Source organism: Boleophthalmus pectinirostris, unplaced genomic scaffold (assembly GCF_026225935.1).
Source record: "Boleophthalmus pectinirostris isolate CB_2022bp ecotype Guang Dong unplaced genomic scaffold, ASM2622593v1 HiC_scaffold_8, whole genome shotgun sequence".
Taxonomy (NCBI): Eukaryota; Metazoa; Chordata; class Actinopteri; order Gobiiformes; family Gobiidae; genus Boleophthalmus; species Boleophthalmus pectinirostris.
The window spans coordinates 29,734,397-29,752,095 of NW_026571515.1; the positions used below are offsets into that span (position 1 = coordinate 29,734,397).

At 37.7% G+C, this 17,699-nt stretch overlaps 2 protein-coding genes across 2 annotated transcripts; both read right to left on the reverse strand.

Moving 5' to 3' along the window:
- Positions 1-2,897: 2,897 nt before the first annotated feature.
- Positions 2,898-7,161, reverse strand: LOC110164459 (5-aminolevulinate synthase, non-specific, mitochondrial-like). Its single transcript, XM_020929495.2, has 10 exons — positions 7,070-7,161; positions 6,794-6,990; positions 6,646-6,732; positions 6,173-6,392; positions 5,636-5,820; positions 5,054-5,233; positions 4,802-4,966; positions 4,173-4,441; positions 3,134-3,296; positions 2,898-3,058 (listed from the first exon to the last, which is right to left on the reverse strand). Exons 1-10 carry the CDS (start codon positions 7,135-7,137, stop codon positions 2,898-2,900), a joined length of 1,695 nt encoding a protein of 564 aa, XP_020785154.2. The 5' UTR covers positions 7,138-7,161.
- A 591-nt stretch (positions 7,162-7,752) lies between these two features.
- On the reverse strand, positions 7,753-13,417 carry spo11 (SPO11 initiator of meiotic double stranded breaks). The gene is made up of 13 exons (XM_020929496.2): positions 13,290-13,417; positions 12,863-12,976; positions 12,204-12,292; positions 11,695-11,761; positions 11,515-11,623; positions 11,351-11,431; positions 10,776-10,812; positions 10,568-10,677; positions 10,374-10,473; positions 9,081-9,118; positions 8,689-8,765; positions 8,314-8,425; positions 7,753-7,872 (listed from the first exon to the last, which is right to left on the reverse strand). Exons 1-13 carry the CDS (start codon positions 13,397-13,399, stop codon positions 7,753-7,755), a joined length of 1,164 nt encoding a protein of 387 aa, XP_020785155.2. The 5' UTR covers positions 13,400-13,417.
- Between the last annotated feature and the right edge of the window lie 4,282 nt (positions 13,418-17,699).

Here is a 17,699-nt window from a genome sequence, read left to right on the forward strand (position 1 = left end):
ATTCTAAAATTTTAAAACAATGGTTGTCTGACAGTCAAATATTACACCATCTCTAACAAATTATATTTTTATATTGAGGTGTTGTTGTTTTAACCTTAAATTTTTAACTAACATCAAATTAACTGTTCTTATAACTGTATGTATAGTAAATGTGCTGATTTTGCTTTTGTGATTGTTACTGTACTTTTCCCTGTCCTATAGACTGTTTGACATCAACATGCCAAAGGACTAAAGGTGGAAAATAGCCACGTTGGCTATAATCTTTAAATCTTTACATCTTAAAGGTTCATATATGCTGTGCCATTACAAATAACTGAAATAAGAAATTCCACCTAAAGCATTCGTAGGGTATTTCTTTGAAGACAAGAGGATGGTGTATAATCAACCGGAAAAGTTACATAGTGCACCTTTATCTATATAACTGCATCAATGTGCTGTATATGTTTTTCATTAGAATGCATTACATGCAAAATGAACCCTCTCAGATTACAGAACAAACTGCAACAGATAGAACAAACTGATTTAAATATCCTGGAGCAGGGAATCTCCTCTGTTTTCACAGTGCATTAATTTGTGACCAGGAAAAAATTACTATTTAGCATTCTCTGTCCAAAGTGCCTGTGCATCCATCATACTGTATAAAATATAAGGGCATTTTTAAACCACAGCATTCCTGTGGCACACTACTGATGTGTAAAATAATGCATGAAACAGTGAATGAAGACTGGAGAGCTGGGGAAGCTTGCAAAGGGGAGGAGGATGAGGGGGGCTAACCATGCAGATCATCTGTCCACACACGTGAGTGGGGGAGACGCAGATGTGCTGCACGCTGGGATTAACACAAAATGAAGGAAGAGAGTTAAATCGGTGCACATTTTACACACAACACAACAGCCTTCAGCTATGTACAGATCATACACATGTACAGGGACCATACCAACACCTCCTATCATCACCATTTTCTACAGACATTAAAGCAAGCATTGTATTCACACCACATCACACAATAAGGTCAATAAATGCATTAATGTGAATGATAATAGCCTGTTATAGGGGGCATTAGGCATAATATTGGCATGTGTTCTGGTCGATTTTTTTTCACAATATAAAATATGTTCCTCTTTTAGTTGGAGGAAATGGGCCAGTTTCCCCGTGCTTAATCAAGGTACATAAAACAAAAATCCACAAAAGTGCAATCTCATAACATACAATTGATAAAGTCAATTATTCTGACTGTTTATCCAACCAAGAACTTTTAGATGTAAAAATGTAGTTTTTTCTTTCAATTCTAAAGTAAATTCTACAAGTTTATCTTGTGATGTTATCAAAAACCCTGCAATAATGTAAGACTGTTAACCACAAAGCACCACATGCTGTAAGCAGGTGTGACAGTCAATCTTGTTTATCAATAATTAGCAAAAGTATTGGATCAGTATATTAAACACATTAATCAAGTTTTGATCTAAGTGAATTTCCACTGCAGTGAACTTGCATGATACTGGTGGTCACCTGACTGCTTACCCCTCCATCACACCACACTACTATCCATGTAGGTTATGTAACAGCCAACAAAGTGCTCAGAGTGATTTGGTCATAAGAGAGAGGAAATGGTCTCTGGTACTCCACAAGATCCTAGGTACTTGTGTGTATCCTGGCATCCCACTTTAATACTAACATAGGCTGTAGGTAACTACATATAAAGGATATAGCATTTCTACTCCATTGAAATTGTTTTATTATCCCTTATCTAGACTGTCATTAAATGCATGAAGACCAAAAGATGGTTATGAATAAATATAAGAGTCTTACAATAACATGCATTTAACCATATCCTCCAATGGAACTACATAAATAGATACTTTATTACACAGAAATGCTGGTATCAATTTCCTTTTAATCTTATCTTCCTAGTGCACAAGCAATATCCTGTTCTCTATCACTCCCATCTAGTGGTTTCTTCTGGAAGTAGTTCGCAGCAGCTGTGAGTCATTTACGGAGGGAGGAGGGGGCACCTGATGTAACAGCCATTTAGTTGCCCAAAAAGAGAACACGTTCGCCCTCACGTGGTCGCAGTGTGAATTTAAAAAAAAGCACTTTGTGAATGAACTTGAAAAATGATCTTACAAACACTCACATTCCACTACACTACACATAGTTGAGTACATAGTACAGATGTTTTCAGTGTATTAACTAAATACATTTTTTGAATATAAATGCTTCTACATATCACCCCGTTTGGTATTTCTAAATTTATAATCTTCAAAATCACTTGTGCTATCATTTCATTTTTTCCATGCTAGTACACTTCAGTTTGGATTAAATATTTGCTTAAAATGATCTATATAAATTATTTATATAGGTGTATTAAAAGTGAGGTAAACTGTGTGAAACATAACAAATATTATTTACATAGGGATGGGAGGATAATTGGTATTAAAGGTGCACTGTGTAATTTTTCAGGCTGGGGGTTCGCTACTATGGATGCTATTACTTGGCCTGTAATGTTCTACAATATGGTATTAAACATACATAAGACATATTTATTAAATGGGTGTTTTTTTTGCTTGATACCTTTAAATTGATGGGCACTCTACCAGAAAAGCTATACAATGCACCTTTATGGTATACCACACTAACAAAATGCCATGGTACTGTGAGGATGGACTTAGTATATAGACCTAAAAATAGCAGGCTACTAGTTTTGCCCTGATAATTGCTCTGTGTTTCCTCAAATCTCTACCCATCAAAGTAGGGCACAACCTAAAATCAAAATATAGTTTGAAACACTTTTTAAAATTAAAAGTTAAAGTCCTTTGCATTTGTTAATATAAAATACAATGACAGTTATCAATTTTATACTGTCCCATCCTACAAGTACATATGTGTTGTGGTTCATGTCATGCTACTGCAGGTAACCTTGTGCTGAGGCCTGTGAAGTAAAACTTTTCGCGTTCACTCATGAGGTCAAAATGAAGAGGCTGCTGGCAGAAAGAGCACTCAGCTGACGAGTGAGGCACAAAGGACAGGCCCACTGCTTTCCAAGTCTTCACCAAACAATCTGTTCATCCAAATATAGACAGGTGTTAAAATATACCAATAAATCATGTCATTAACTGTTTCCACAATAACATACCGACAAAGTAGAACATCATTTGTGGAGTGTGATGTGGTGTGGGGGCGATGCGTAGCAGCTCCTCTCCTTTAGCTACAGTTGGGTGGTTGATAGCTTGAACATAAATATTGTACAGACACATCATGGTATCACAGATTTCCATGTTCTTCTTTGCGTCTGCCACCTATCAAGATAATTATAATGTTTACTGTCTGGCACATACATAAGTTCTACACTGTTAATATGCTCAGGAAAGGAAACATCATGACACCATCACAGACCTTTTGAATCTAGACTCAAAGCTTTAAATCAGAACATTTTTTCAGACTTGCTTTTGACATTTATGTAATGAAGTTTGCTTTATTATTTTAATGTTGATTGTATTGTATGCTTTTATATTGTTGAGTTTATAGGAAAGCACTCTGGTCACCTTGAGTGTTATAAAGGGCTCTATAAATAAGGATTTATTGTTTGACTGATCATTGCAATATTGTAGATACATCAGTGCTTACCAGAAAATTGATGATTGATTTATCAAGCACTTTTCCAGTATCCTTGACTGATATCTGATTAAGTCCATTTTGATTCTAAGCATAAGATAGAGTCAACACCTTTTTGTACTTATTACATGTTAAATAAGTATGAGACAAGCTCTTTATGTGCACACACATAAGGAAAATGGATTTTGTTGTTTGGATTATATTGGACAGTTTTCAATTTTGCTGAGTTACCCCTCTTGAGAAGCTGAAACTCTAAAAAAAAAAGTGAGGCTAAATGTGTGAACTGAATCCTTCTTGAGGACCCAATCTCATGCCATGAAAATTGTGTCTTGTGGAACCCATTAAAATGTTGTTTCTGGAATAATGTCCGAAAAAACCTGAGCCTGAAATAAATTAACTCTAACTAACTCTACATAAACAGAAAACCACTTGAAATGTGAAAAACGGCCGGGTTTCACTTGTTTTGACTGCTACAAAAACACCAGTTACTATTTACGGATGACTGGTGCCCTCATCCGGTACATGGCACTAATTCCTTGTATGTGTCACTTTTTCCTTACTCTGACTGGGATAATGTGGCTTGGGCAGTGAACCACAGGAAGACCAGAATCCATCAACAACTGGCGCAGCAGTGTGACACTCCTCTGATGTCTGCGCCTCAGCACTTGGCCTTCCTCTGTCTTCAGGATTTTCACAGACTCCTTTGCTCCGGCCAGTAACATCGGCGGCAGTGAAGTGGTAAAGATGAAACCTGCAGCGTACGACCGCACCGTGTCAACCAGAGCTGCAGTGCTAGCAATGTAGCCGCCCACACAGCCAAAAGCTTTGCCTAAGAGAGACACATTCGGGTCAGTGAGTAGTTCATATTTATACAGTTAGAATGGCTTGAATTACAAATGTTAACGTTGATTTCAGTAATTGTTTATATCCATTTAGTTCATAGACAGCCTTCATAAACATGCCTTCATGTTTGAGCCCAGATTAGTCCTGATGTAGACCTGATTTAGTTCTGTTCTTGTCCTGGTTTAGACCTGACTGAGTCCAGGTTTATGTCTGGTTTTAGTCCCACTTTTTTATATTATATACATTTTCCTGATAGCAAAATAATCTACCATATACAAAAAATGCACCTTAAAATGACTTTTAAAGTAGCCACAAAAATTACCACTTATCTGTGAATATTGCTCACCAAGTGTCCCAGAGATGATGTCCATTTTGTTCATGACTCTGTCTCTCTCTCCAATGCCTCCTCCTCTGGGTCCATACAAACCCACAGCATGCACCTCATCCACAAAGGTCAAGGCACCATGGCGATGAGCAGTATCACACATCTCCTCTAGAGGGCACACAGCTCCTGGAGAAAGCGATAGTAATTCAGTTACTGCATTATAAAGGTGAGTCAGATACTGCAGGTGTATGTACATTTCCAACTGTGTGTTACCATCCATTGAATGAACTGTCTCAAAGGCCACGATTTTTGGAGTGTTGGGGTCAGATCTCTCCATAAGCTCTTGCAGGTGGCCGACGTCATTGTGACGAAAAACAAACTTCTTGACACCACTATTTCTTATGCCCTGGATCATCGAGGCATGGTTCCCAGCATCAGAGTAGATTTCACAACCTTTAAAAGCATTTCAAATAACATAGTTAAAGGTGCCCTGTGTAACGTTTCTGGTGGATGGTCCGCCATCTGGTTGTCTTAATTATTTTAGTTTGCATGTTCCACATTATGTCCATGGAGACAACCAGATGACAACCTGGGTAAGTTGCTGGTCAGATCTGTGGAGAGGTGCACACTCTCTCACAATAAGAATGCACATTTGAATGCGATAAAAGACCTGTGGTTGAATAAATGCAGAATAGAAAACTTTAATGGTATATGCTGGAACATTCCACATAAAGCATTAATATTTGAACAACATGGGACAAGCATGTGGTGCACCTCTCACTAGAAAACCTATATGGTGCACTTTCAATTTATAGAAGAGAATTGAGTTTGCATCAAATTGTACATTTTACTTACCTGGAAGCATCTTTGCTAATGTAAATAAAGTGGAATCATTTGCCACAAAGCAGGACGTAAATAGCAGTGCCGCCTCTTTGTTGTGCAGATCTGCCAACTCGCTCTCAAGTTCCACATGAAATTCGCTGGTTCCTGAAATATTTCTTGTTCCTCCAGAACCCGCACCATGCTTTCTTAAGGTCTCCCTTTAAATGAGATAAAGTAAACAATTATACTTCACTTAATTAAAGGTGCAATATGTAATTTTTCTGGTGGAGGGGCCTTTATTTAACATTACTTAGAATGTTCCACAGTATGGCAATAAACTTATCTATATCCATGAGGAACACCACCAGGCCTTGTCACAGATTTGAGAAGATGAGAGCTCTTTCAGAGTATTTCAAGGTATTTTTAATCAATGAAAATGAATAAAATTGCATAAATATAAGAGAGCTTAATATAATACTGTGGAACATTTCAGGCAAAGCAAACACATCTTCGAGGAGACAAAAGTTAAGTAGTACAGATTTAAGAATACAGTTGACAATTTCTACTTACATGATAGCCTGTATAACCTCTGGGTGGTGACTCATGCCTAAATAATCATTACTGCACCACACAGACACATCTCTCCTGAAATCTGAGGAGCAGTTGTCCGCCATTGGAAAACACACAGCGCTTCGGTTGATGGTCTTAAAAATCCTGTATGTGTGGTCATTCTTCTTGTTCTGAATCATCTTTGTGAAAAACTTGCCATAGTCAAAGGTCATATCTGTCCAAGATTTTAAAAATATATTATTTAGTAATAATAATTTATATTATTATTCAGTAACTGTTTAAACATTGTATTTTTATCGAGTTTATTGTTACCTAAAGATAGTTTGTTCTTCAGTAACTGTCCTTGTACAGAAGATTGTAGGTTGCAGTCCACATTTGCTGATCCTGCAGGATGATAGTTTTTTTTTTTTTTTTTTTTTTTGCCTTAAATTAACAACAGGTCCACAATACAAAACAACAATAGCAGAGTATACCATGCACATCTTCTTGTAGCTCTTTCCTGACTGCCAGGAAAGGACATTTTGAAGTAACATTTTGTTCATCTGCTACAACGCCACTCTCTGAGATAAAATATAGCATGATCAGTCAATTAAAATATACATAATGTTACCATGAACATACCATCATTTGTTTTTTTAGCAAATGCTGACAACGAACACAGAGCTTTGGCCTGAGGCTTGCATGATCGCTTCATCGTCAGTGGACACTTATTTGCAGAAGATTTTGTTGAAGATCTCCTAGTGACATGTGAAGCATTTGATCCAACTGTGAGAAAGGGGCACTTCTGGATTACTACATGCATTTGGGCAATCCGTATTCTGAAATGGAAAAAAAAAAAGTTTACATATGAGACATATTTAAGCCAAACATTATATTTTATACAGCAAAATATGTTACCTGGAAACATCCCAGTCTCCTTTGAAATAACTGCAGAAAATTGCCTTCCGAAACATGTCTGCCCACATTAAAATGAGGCACGGCACCTGTGAGAATGTTAATGAGAAAGGACCAGGACTGACTCACACACTCCACAGTCAGCTGGTCCTGACGTGCGGAAATAGGCAGGGCTCACAAGAGGAGGCTCTACTGCTGTAACTACTGCCCACGGAGAAGTGACAGAAGCCATCTGTCTGCTCTTCTAAAAGACCAGGCTGACATAAGACCAACTACATAACACACGTTATAAAACACCTTTGCCAACATGCATATTAATTCTGATGATATTGTAAACATGAATTATCCATGAGGCAGATTGCTTTCTAAACTAGCTCCCCAATATGTGTGTGCATTGTACGTACTTTCTTCATGTATAAAAAATGTATGCATGCATAAACTATCTTTATAAGGCTTGTTTTAACATGATCACAAATATATAATTGTAGAGGCATTGTTTTATTGAATCAAAACAATTTAACTTCAAAATGAATGACAGCAAATAAAATGTTTGTGAATGTTTGTTTGAAAGGTTATGCAAAACTCAATTTCTCAATTCCAGGAACAAAAACAAAGTAAAAACCATGACCAAAACTAAATCTACCAAAATGCTTTTCAATGTTAGCCCACAAGATGGAACCAAAGTGTTACACCCAGCCACCGTAGTGCAGCTTGTTGGGCAGGTAGATGCTGGTGAGAAAATCTGGGGCAATGGCGGACAGCGACTGGATCTCTGCCTTGACCTTAGTCTGCTGCATCAGTTCAATCTACAACCACAACAGATGATGTAAATACAGGTCAATAATATTTGTATTCTCTCACACACAAAATGACATTTCACATTATTAACTGACTGACTCATTTTAGTAGTCGACCGGTCAACAATTATTTACTAAATTAGTCAAACATATTTCTTTGAGATATATAGAATATAATAATATAATATTAATATATATTTTTTAATCAAATAAAGGTTGAAATATAATGACTTATTAATGTGCAATTACAGAAATATTTGTTTATTCTTATTTGACATTTTGATTTAATAATGTCGCAGTCTTTGTAATTCAATGGTTTTTTGACATGTAGTTTGGAGACAGTATACTCCACATAATGATTATTTAAACAATATATTAATACATTATATTTTAATAGTCAACTAAATCATGATTCCGATAAATCACTGAAACCCTACTTTGTTTTCTAACCTCTCTCTGCCAGTCCGGATGGTTTTTAAGATAGGGCCTTTTGAGGAGACTGCTGAGCTTGGTTTCATCCTTCTTCGTGAGAGGAATGAGACCATCTTCAGGAACCCGCAACCTGATCATCAAAAACGTATTCAACTGTGCAGTTCAGAGCTAGAGCCTCAACCAACTCAACTACTCTGCAGACTTAATGTATGTAAAATAGCACCTTTTATACTAAATCTGTTCAGAAAGATATACTTAAACTGCACTTAGAACGGGAAAAAACGTAGAGCAACAGCAACAGAAACCAAAACAAACAATTTAAATATCCCTAGAATATAATCCCAATTAGAGGCAGACAGAGGAAATAGGAAGTAGCAAATGTTGAGTCCAAACCTCTGGAGGTCAGAGGGGAGGAGGCCTAGCCACATAACGCTGGGGACGGTCAGACTGCGAGCCTCAAATGACATGGCCTGTGGAAAAACCCATGCAACACACACACTTACATATACAGAGATTCAAATGCAAAGCAGAGAGAATGGCTAAAATAAACACAACCCTCTATGCTGCATTATGTGGTTTTGGGCAACACATGTTCACAATATAGAAAATAAACAAAGATGATTACAAACAGTGGGGCAATGCCAGCCAATCATTCAACAATTTCACTGCATAAATGTCACTTTAAATAATCTGGACGAGATGATTGGTTTCTACTTAAAAAGGGGCATAATTATATAGTGCTTACAGACAGACAGACACTGAACAGGGCACAGTTAAGGACTCACTTTGGATCCATACTTGTAGATGCACATGATCTCAATGCCTGGGAAAGACACAGAAGCACCGCAATCACTGACATACCAGACCAATTACCCATACAGACGTGTAACTGGGTTTGGAGAACAAAGTAAAGCATTACACATGTGTCCCGCCATGCGAAGGGGAGGCAGAGGTAAGAAAGCTGAGCCATCCTGTGTTTGAGACAGACCACACCAGCGGAAACAAGAGCCAGACTAAGCACCGTGTCCAGGGCAGGTGCAAATGGTTTTGGGAGTCTTTAGTGACACATGCAGGCCCACAGTTTAAGATTATAAATTATTACAGTCAGTAGTTTTTATGTCCTGTTATAAAAATGCTATCAATTAATCATTTAATGAGTAAACAAGTAAACAATGTGCTTATGGATTTTATGTAATATTTTCATGGTAATAATACATATTTATTTGCTCAAGTCGGAATAATTGTGCTAATGAATGAATGAGTGAATGAATAATTACATATTATAGTAGCTAATACTGATTTGATTATGTGCAATTTATGTAGTTTAGCAATTTATTCAATATTGTTTAAAGGTCCTATATTATGCAACACTTAATCTTGTGAACTTTAACCCTTGTATATTGTTACCTCCTCAAAAACATACCTGGAGTTTTTTGTGTTTTGTTTCATTCACACAATCCTTTATTATTAGACTGTCTACATCTCCAAAGCTCAAGATGTTCTGTTCCACCTTGTGATGTCATGAAGCTGTAGTTTTCAAGTTAACAACAACCTTTTCACCTTTTGTTCAATAGGCATTGGCAACTCCAGGTTTGAAATCATTCAGATAATTCTAGTGAAGGTGTATGGGGTTTAAAAACAAAGTAGAGCACTTTCTGTAGTACTATACTACTACTTACTAATGTTTTCCGTTTGAGAGAAGACTGTGTGAATGAAACAAAACACAACCAGGTAACAACATTATAACAGTGATCAGAAACTAGCTTATTATGAGCAATTCAATATTGCTATTATTTGCTACTACTATTATTGTTTGAATTTTAGTACACTTCTATGTGCCCTTTGTTATGAAAAAATAATGTATATTGTAATTTGTGAGTTAATACAATTTCCCAGATTAATACAGTTTGTCTAATATGTGGCTAGGTTTATTTGGATCTTTATCTTTGATTAGGAAAGGCTATGAGGATTATATTTATTTGTGATAATTTAATATTTCAATATTTGGCATAAAATGGTTTTCTTGAACAATATTCCATTAAAAGTGTGATAATATTGCAGGTCTTGTATTATTGTACCGTAGGGATCAGCATCCACCAAAGCGAAGATGGGGATGTGCAGCGTGTCCCAGAGCTTTCTCACCATCAGCCGGCTGTTCACATCTGGGACTCCTTTGCCCTGATTCACACAAAACAAGCGCACCTGTTAGCCCACGCTGAACTACGCTGCATATTTACGACTAGAAGGTGGTCTGGTAAGGGAATTAGCTCACCGTAATCATGATACAAGGTGCAAGTTTGGTGCACAAGTTGTCGTCCAACAGTCTCTGAAATGTTGCATCTTTCTCAACAATCAAGACAAATTTGGCAGATGATACAATGTCTGTACAGTGTTAAGAAAAATAACATTTGTATTGTAGGGATTCATAATTCACAGCATATAATGTTCTCTTGTTCTCCTTTCAAACGATGAAAGGATACTTTTTATTCCACCAATGTTTGATGAAACAGGAAAGGCCTAGAAAAGCATGAACATATTTTATAATGGTTGTTTTTATGGGTTCCAACATGTGATAAAGTCATTGTTTCAGAGGTGGACAAGAACAGTATTTCTGTTTTGATTATTAAGCATTTTCATATGAAACCAAAAAGAAAATTCACAAATGTTACTCCAATTAACGACACCACAATATTAAAGAGGGGGTATTACACTTAACTGCTAAAATATAACATATTTAGATCACCATGTGGCCTTTTATTATTTTGAAAATACTATATTTGCCGAAAACAATGCATTCACATATTAGTTTTCAGTCTAAGAACTTACGCATGCATGGATGTCATATCTCATGTCTCATCATGCCTCTTTTGGCATTTTTTTGATCAGGGAACAGCATTATAACATGGCAGAAAACTCCAAAAAGTTTATTTTGCATAGTACCCTCTCTTTAATACAAATTTTACCATCTCCATTCAAAACTGGAGGGATATAGATTGCTATGATAGCATCAAGAATCCAGCAATACTGAATAGATACAGATGAAAATGTTACTTACTGCAGAGCGACAGTCAATTCTAGTCCTATCTTCTTCCAAATAGCAGAGGTCTCCTGTGATCAACCCTTTGGAAGTGGCCAACTTGCATGGAAAAGTGAACACACAGGTACTATGAATAAAAGTAACTACTTTACAACAGTCATGAACAAGCATAGTTCTGTTACCACATGCAAGGATCTCCGAGGAACTTTAAGCAAGCAGGAGATATCATCTACAATGTAATCCACTCTGGCCTGGGACCCAAACAGCTGTGTGTCATTGTAGTAGATGTCTCTGCGAGAATACAACATTTTATTTGCAAAGTTTCATCAACAGATTTTATAAGACTAATGGAATTTAAGTACCTCTTAGTAGCATATGAGTTGCTCAATATTAGTCTGTAAATTACAGAGAGGATTTTGACAATTTGTGCTGTAAACATAAAACAATACTGTTATTCAATTTCAACAGTTTTAACAATAGAACTTAACAATAGCACTTTTCTGTTTCCAATCACCAAATTCTTGTGGTGAACCAACTGTAAAGATCTGTTCAACATGTTTTTGTATGTTGTGAAATAGCGTTGTCTGTACTTCACTCAGATGGACTCTGTTGCTACAAGGAGTGAACGACTTTGGAAAGTATCTATTGGTGACAACAGTGGGATTTGCTATTTATTTTTCAGTCAAGATTTTGTTAAGAATCACATGAATTTAAACTAAACTACATGGTTTAGCATGCGTGAGTGGGTTTAATGCAGAGTAAGACCCCAATGAAACACAAGGCAAAAAACAATGATATACTAATTCTGAATTTAGTGAATTTTGACTTGGTTTCATTTGAGATATATACTGCAGGACTAATTTCTTCTCACCAAATTTTGTGATGGAGACCAGAGAGTCACATCTGACAGTAGTGAATGTGGTTTCTGGATTCATCTGAAGTCCAACACTACTGTCAAACCTGGAGCGAGACCAAAGAAAACTGAGAAGAAATATAAACAACTTGTGTGCAGAAGAAAATTAGATCCACTACCACCTGAAAGGCACCCAAAAATTCCCACCGCCTCCGGCAACCTGTATTTAAAAATGCTGAGCAAGAATGTGTTTTAAGTTGCAGGGAGGTTTGATTTAAACAAGACTAGACAGTGTGTTTGTTCTGAGCATACAACCTCAAAGTGTGTGCATTTCAGTCTCTTATCAGATCGTTCAAGGAGAAGGAAGCCATTTGATCTTAAAGCCTAATGCTAAAATTAGTGCTTTTACCACTTGGGTGTCTGCACAGGCTTGAGACGCCTCTTGATCAAATTGAGACAGAGCTGTGGAGTGCGTTTGAAGGACATTAAACATCATCTTGTGTGGCCTGACCTCCCAGAATGACAAATAAAGTAAACGTTTATTTATTTCTTTACACAACATGTCTGCTTGTGTTTATCTTTTAAAGACAGCGGCTTACATGTGTCCTATACAGTCAAGTGAAGCAGTGTTCAGGGTGGAGTCAGGACTTCAGTGTGTTGTTTATGATGGTACCTACCTGACATTGACCCAGGTGGACCTGTTGGGCAGGGACAGGACAGGCGCCTCCTCTTTAGACAGACTGGTCACAATCGTCAGGATGATGTTTTCAATCAGGCCTAAAATTTCACTGCTGCAAGGAAGAAAAAAATCGTTTTGCAACTATAGTGATGATCCTATCCTTTAGATTACTGCCAACCAAGGAGAACATTAATCCACTCTAACGCAATGGGAAATTGATAATATCTGACAAAATATGCAATACACTTACCTTAAAAAGATTGTACAAGTATTTGTCTACCAACTAATTAGGTGCGAGCTAATTCTCTTCATCCTGACTGACTCTAGTATTATACACTAGCATTCTCCGGACACTTTCTCACTTTCTCCTGCGATTACAATGTCATTTATTATAATGAGCCATGACTAGCTTAGCCTTTACTTACTCGCTGCGTTCTTCATCAACTCGGTGGACGGTCATGAGATCTGCATTGCTTAGCATCTGGGTACGAAGTTTGTCTATTTCAGAAAATAGTTCTGTAGCTTGATAAGCCATTGTTTTGCCAAAATCTGGATGTCGTTCCCGCGTTTGCACGTTTCAAAGGTGCAGCGTGCGTGTGCTCGTGCGTGCGCCGTTATCTGCCTGTTGACTGTGTCCAGTCCGTAGACTGTATATGGTCCAGTCACTAATCACTCAGCCAAGCACGGTTTACTGTGTATGTTGAATCAGACTTTTAAGGCTTTTATATTGTGTAGCATTTATCCTATGTAAGGTCGTTAATTTTCAATATTTTTTATGTTTGAAAAGAGAGAAACCATAGCTAGTCTCAAGTAGGCCCATTTAGCTTAGCTAGAGCAGACGAGCAGCAGCTACCTTTTTTTTTTTTTTTTTTTTAGCATACATCACAGTTGTCTTAATTACTAAAACTGCTCATTATATGATTATCATGTATTGTCTGCTTGACTACTATAAACCTTTGGCATTTTGTATAATTTAATTGTTAATTGTTAAAAATGAGTATGTACAGGATCCCCTGAGCAGGTCTTGCAGATGTCTTCATACCCAGTGCCCTCCTTCATCTTCAGGTTGGTAGTTCCACAGTGTGTGCCAGTGAGTGGTTTAGTGGGCTTACTTGAGCTTATTCTTTCGGTGCTTAGGGAAATCTCTTTGTGGTATTCAGTAATAAGACCCTTTACAAGAGCTTGTTGTTACATGTCCAAAGGTGTGTCTTCTGAAAGAGTGTGTGTGTTTTGGTTTGTGTCAGTGAATTCATGAGTTTGACTTAATCAAGATTTATGTCTGTAAATGCACTTAACCAATTTAGGTAGTTAGATACCAGCGACAATAATTAATCAGCCATAATAATAAAAATAAAAAAAAAAACAGTTTGTGCTTATAAACCTTTTATTTCCAGTTTGTCAAATCACTACTTACTTGACCTTGTTTTTAACATGACATATTACTTAACATATGTTATCTAAACAAATATATTATCCATAGCAGCTGGTTTGTAGATTTTTCAATCAGATTAATTGGTTGTAAGGTCTTGAAGAGGGTCTCAACATGATTGACCTCAGTATTTCAAAACTTGTGTACAGCCCTCATTATAGAGCAATCAATCACCCGCAGCACCCACCTTTAAGAGCTGTCAGTCGTGCTGTGTGTGTTTGCAGAGGCACTATAGTTTTTCTCTCTCAGTGTGAATACCTGGACTGAGTGTGTGGGAGCAGGATCTAAAGAGAAAAGGTCCATGGCCCCGACCTGACCCTGAATATTTCCTAATGAGCCGCTTTTCCTAAGGTCCTCTTCTCTCCCCTGAGTGACTTTGACAAGCTGCTTCCGTAGTAATGGCTCTTAATTTCTGAGTAATTGCTATCTCTGAGCAAGGAGCGACAACCCCTCACCCATGCTAAAACTAATGTTAACACAGGGGACCACAGGTTAGCTGGGTTCTTATGAAGTCGAGACCCCCGCTGCTCCTTTGGTCTAAAAGAGATTTGTGTGGAGTGTGAGGCCCTAACCTGAACAGACAGAGTGTGCCGAGTCATGCGCTTGTCTCGGGATGAGTGTTTGTTTCATGACCAAGGGGGGTACAGGGGGAAGTGGAAAGCTGTGGGGTCAGAGGAAAGGGAGTAGGGGGGCACCATGCTGCAGGTGAAGAGGATTAGCTGCTGCTAGAGGCCCAAAGAAACTAAATACAGATCTGTCAACCTAATCCTCACAAATAGAAAACAGAGGCGCCCTCCACTTCACAATCCACATAGTTCGGCACATCTACCTCCTGCTCCTGCCCCCGTCCCTCCCCTCTTTACTCTTTTTACCCCAGGCGGCTTCTCCTCTCTCTTCTGGTTCTCATCAGATTTTGGCCAGGACCTGTCTGCCTATGTCTCTAATGGCCTGGTATCTACTAAAGAGGAGCTGACTGATCACCTGGGCTCCTGTGTGATTGACAGCGCAACACAGCCTTATTGAGTGATCAGTGCAAGAGTCAAATGCAAGGAGGCAGTGAGTGCAGAGACAAACATCTAAATGGGACTATAGGGTCTAAAACTGCACATGGATGGAGCTTTATCAGGCTCTTGCACCTCAGTAATGGAGGGTGATAAGTATGTGGTGGGGAAAGGAGACCAGCGTTGTGTCAAGCCTAGAATCACACTGGTAACATCCATCTATGGATAAGGTAATATGTTGTGTTTGGGCTATTAAAGTAATCATAATAGTATTTTGACAAATATTAATGTTAACCGGACTATATTTAATTAAAAATGTATCTTAAATGCCTCAATGTACAACAGAAATAATGGTTTGCCTAGTCAACTAATAAAATAATTGTTATTTGCAGCCCTAATCCATGTCATAAAATTTGATGTCATAATTTCAGATGAAGAGAAGGGCCTCTATGGAAGAATCATTGTTTTTCAAAGAAATATGTTGAACGTTTGAATGATTGAATGCTCCAATTATTAATCATATGGCTTAGAGTTCTTTCAGCTGCATCTACAGGGTTGAATAATGACATCTCTTTCTGAAGCTATTGTAAAGAACAATTTCACTTCTGTTTATTTACGCTAACAAAGAATAAATTGAACTTTAAACTTTAAAGAGATATTAATCATTGATTATATCATTTTCTTAAGAAATATAGAGCAATAAGCTTAAGGTTGAGCATAACTTGAAGAAATTTCTGCCTGTAGGTGACACACTGGGTATAAGGAATAACTCCTGCCAACCACTGTGGGAGATGGATCAGATCCAAGCTACTGGACTCACTCAGCAGCCCAGTGAATTCAGGTATGAAAGGATAGAGACCACAGTGGCCTGGTATTGTAGAGCCGCTATTTCTTTAAAAAACATTACAAAAAAGGGAAATAAAATCATGAGCACAAAAGAAAGAATTATCAAAGTTATTTTAATTAGTAAATGAGTATTGGCAGCTGATGTACTTAAATGTGCTGCAATTCATATTCAAATGTACAAGATGCAAATCCATTCCATCTGGCTGTAATAGTGGAAAATACAATGTAATTAATGAATGAATTATTATTAAGTAAGATTTTATTTTTTACAACCATTAAAATGCAAAAGTATAAAAATAAACTAAACAGAAAACTATTTATGTTTGTTTACATTAAAACAAGGCATTTGAAAGCTGTATCCCACCCCCTCTCTCTTTCCTCCTCTGTCTCACAGATGTGCCTCGTATGTTCCTGAGGCCCCTGGAGTGTGAGACACCAGAAAGGAACATTAGCAACAGCTCAGCTCCACCTGGTGAGTCTGTTTAACAGGACACAGGTTGAGTAGTGGCTCATAGTGGAGTTTAGCTGTGGGCAGATTTGCACAGATGGAGCGAGAGAGGAAAGAATCTGCTCCTCCACCCTCTGCTGCCTGTGCACCTCCACCTCACACTGCTTTATGTGAGGGTCCTTTACTGTATGCTTTCCTCCTCCTCGTCTGTCTCCTGGGCTTCAAAGCTCTGCTCCTGCTGTTCTCTGGGGCAGCACATGAAATAAATATTAATCTGACCTCTGACCACATGCTCCCAGCTCCTAAACAGGGATAACTGGTGCAATGGGAGAAATGGGACTCTAGTCATATGATACAAAAGTTTTTTTTTTTGTGTAGAATCATTTACCATTATAACATGTGTTTTACAATGGCCAAGAGCCTACAAAATAAATCATTTTATTAGATAACTCTCAAAGGGGACATAACAATATATAACATAATATGTATGGGCTGTTAACCATGTTACAAATACGTTTCCTCATCTTCAGATTACTCAGAGTATTTAGATTGATTCATGCATGTTTGAGTAATAATACATTGTCTTGCTTTCAAGGCTTGAGTGCTCAAAAATTTATGTTTAAGACTATCCACTTCTCCACCCGCTGTCATGTTGACTTGTGATTTTTTAACAAAAAAGGTTTAATAAATCCTTCTGAAAAGGGTTTGCCTTCTTTTTTTTATCAGTTAGCAACATAACTAATTTAAATCATTTTGACACTAATAGTCTGGAATTTGGCTTTTTGTCATTTATCATTGTTGACAAAACCAAATATTGCATCATATTTTTGATTATAACTTTAATATTACACAGACTCAACTCAAACGCTACTTTGATCTACTTATTTGTTTGCAGCATGCCCAGCCGGCTTGTGCCCTGTGTTTACTGAGAGTGTCACTGCAGCCCATGGAGGTCCAAACAAAGAAGGGTCTGTTCCCTATTGTCCTGCCCAGAGCTGTCAGCCCCTCTTTGGGCACAGCCTCAGTGAAAGGCTGGGGTTGCTGGAGGATAAAACGGTTCGAGTTTGACCTCTCCAACTCATCAGCGATAAGAGAAAACGAGGTGAGGGAT

Bases quoted from the DNA above. Each gene is read 5' to 3' on its own strand.
- spo11 (XM_020929496.2), bottom strand. From the start codon at position 13,399: ATGGCTTATCAAGCTACAGAACTATTTTCTGAAATAGACAAACTTCGT. The intron at 11,432-11,514 runs GTAACAGAACTA...TTTCCATGCAAG, and splicing joins CTCGGAGATCCTTGCATGTG to TTGGCCACTTCCAAAGGGTT. The intron at 10,678-10,775 runs GTATCCTTTCAT...AACACTGTACAG, and splicing joins AAACATTGGTGGAATAAAAA to ACATTGTATCATCTGCCAAA.
- LOC110164459 (XM_020929495.2), bottom strand. From the start codon at position 7,137: ATGTGGGCAGACATGTTTCGGAAGGCAATTTTCTGCAGTTATTTCAAA. The intron at 4,967-5,053 runs GTAACACACAGT...CGCTTTCTCCAG, and splicing joins GACAGTTCATTCAATGGATG to GAGCTGTGTGCCCTCTAGAG. The intron at 3,059-3,133 runs GTATGTTATTGT...TTGGATGAACAG, and splicing joins AATGATGTTCTACTTTGTCG to ATTGTTTGGTGAAGACTTGG.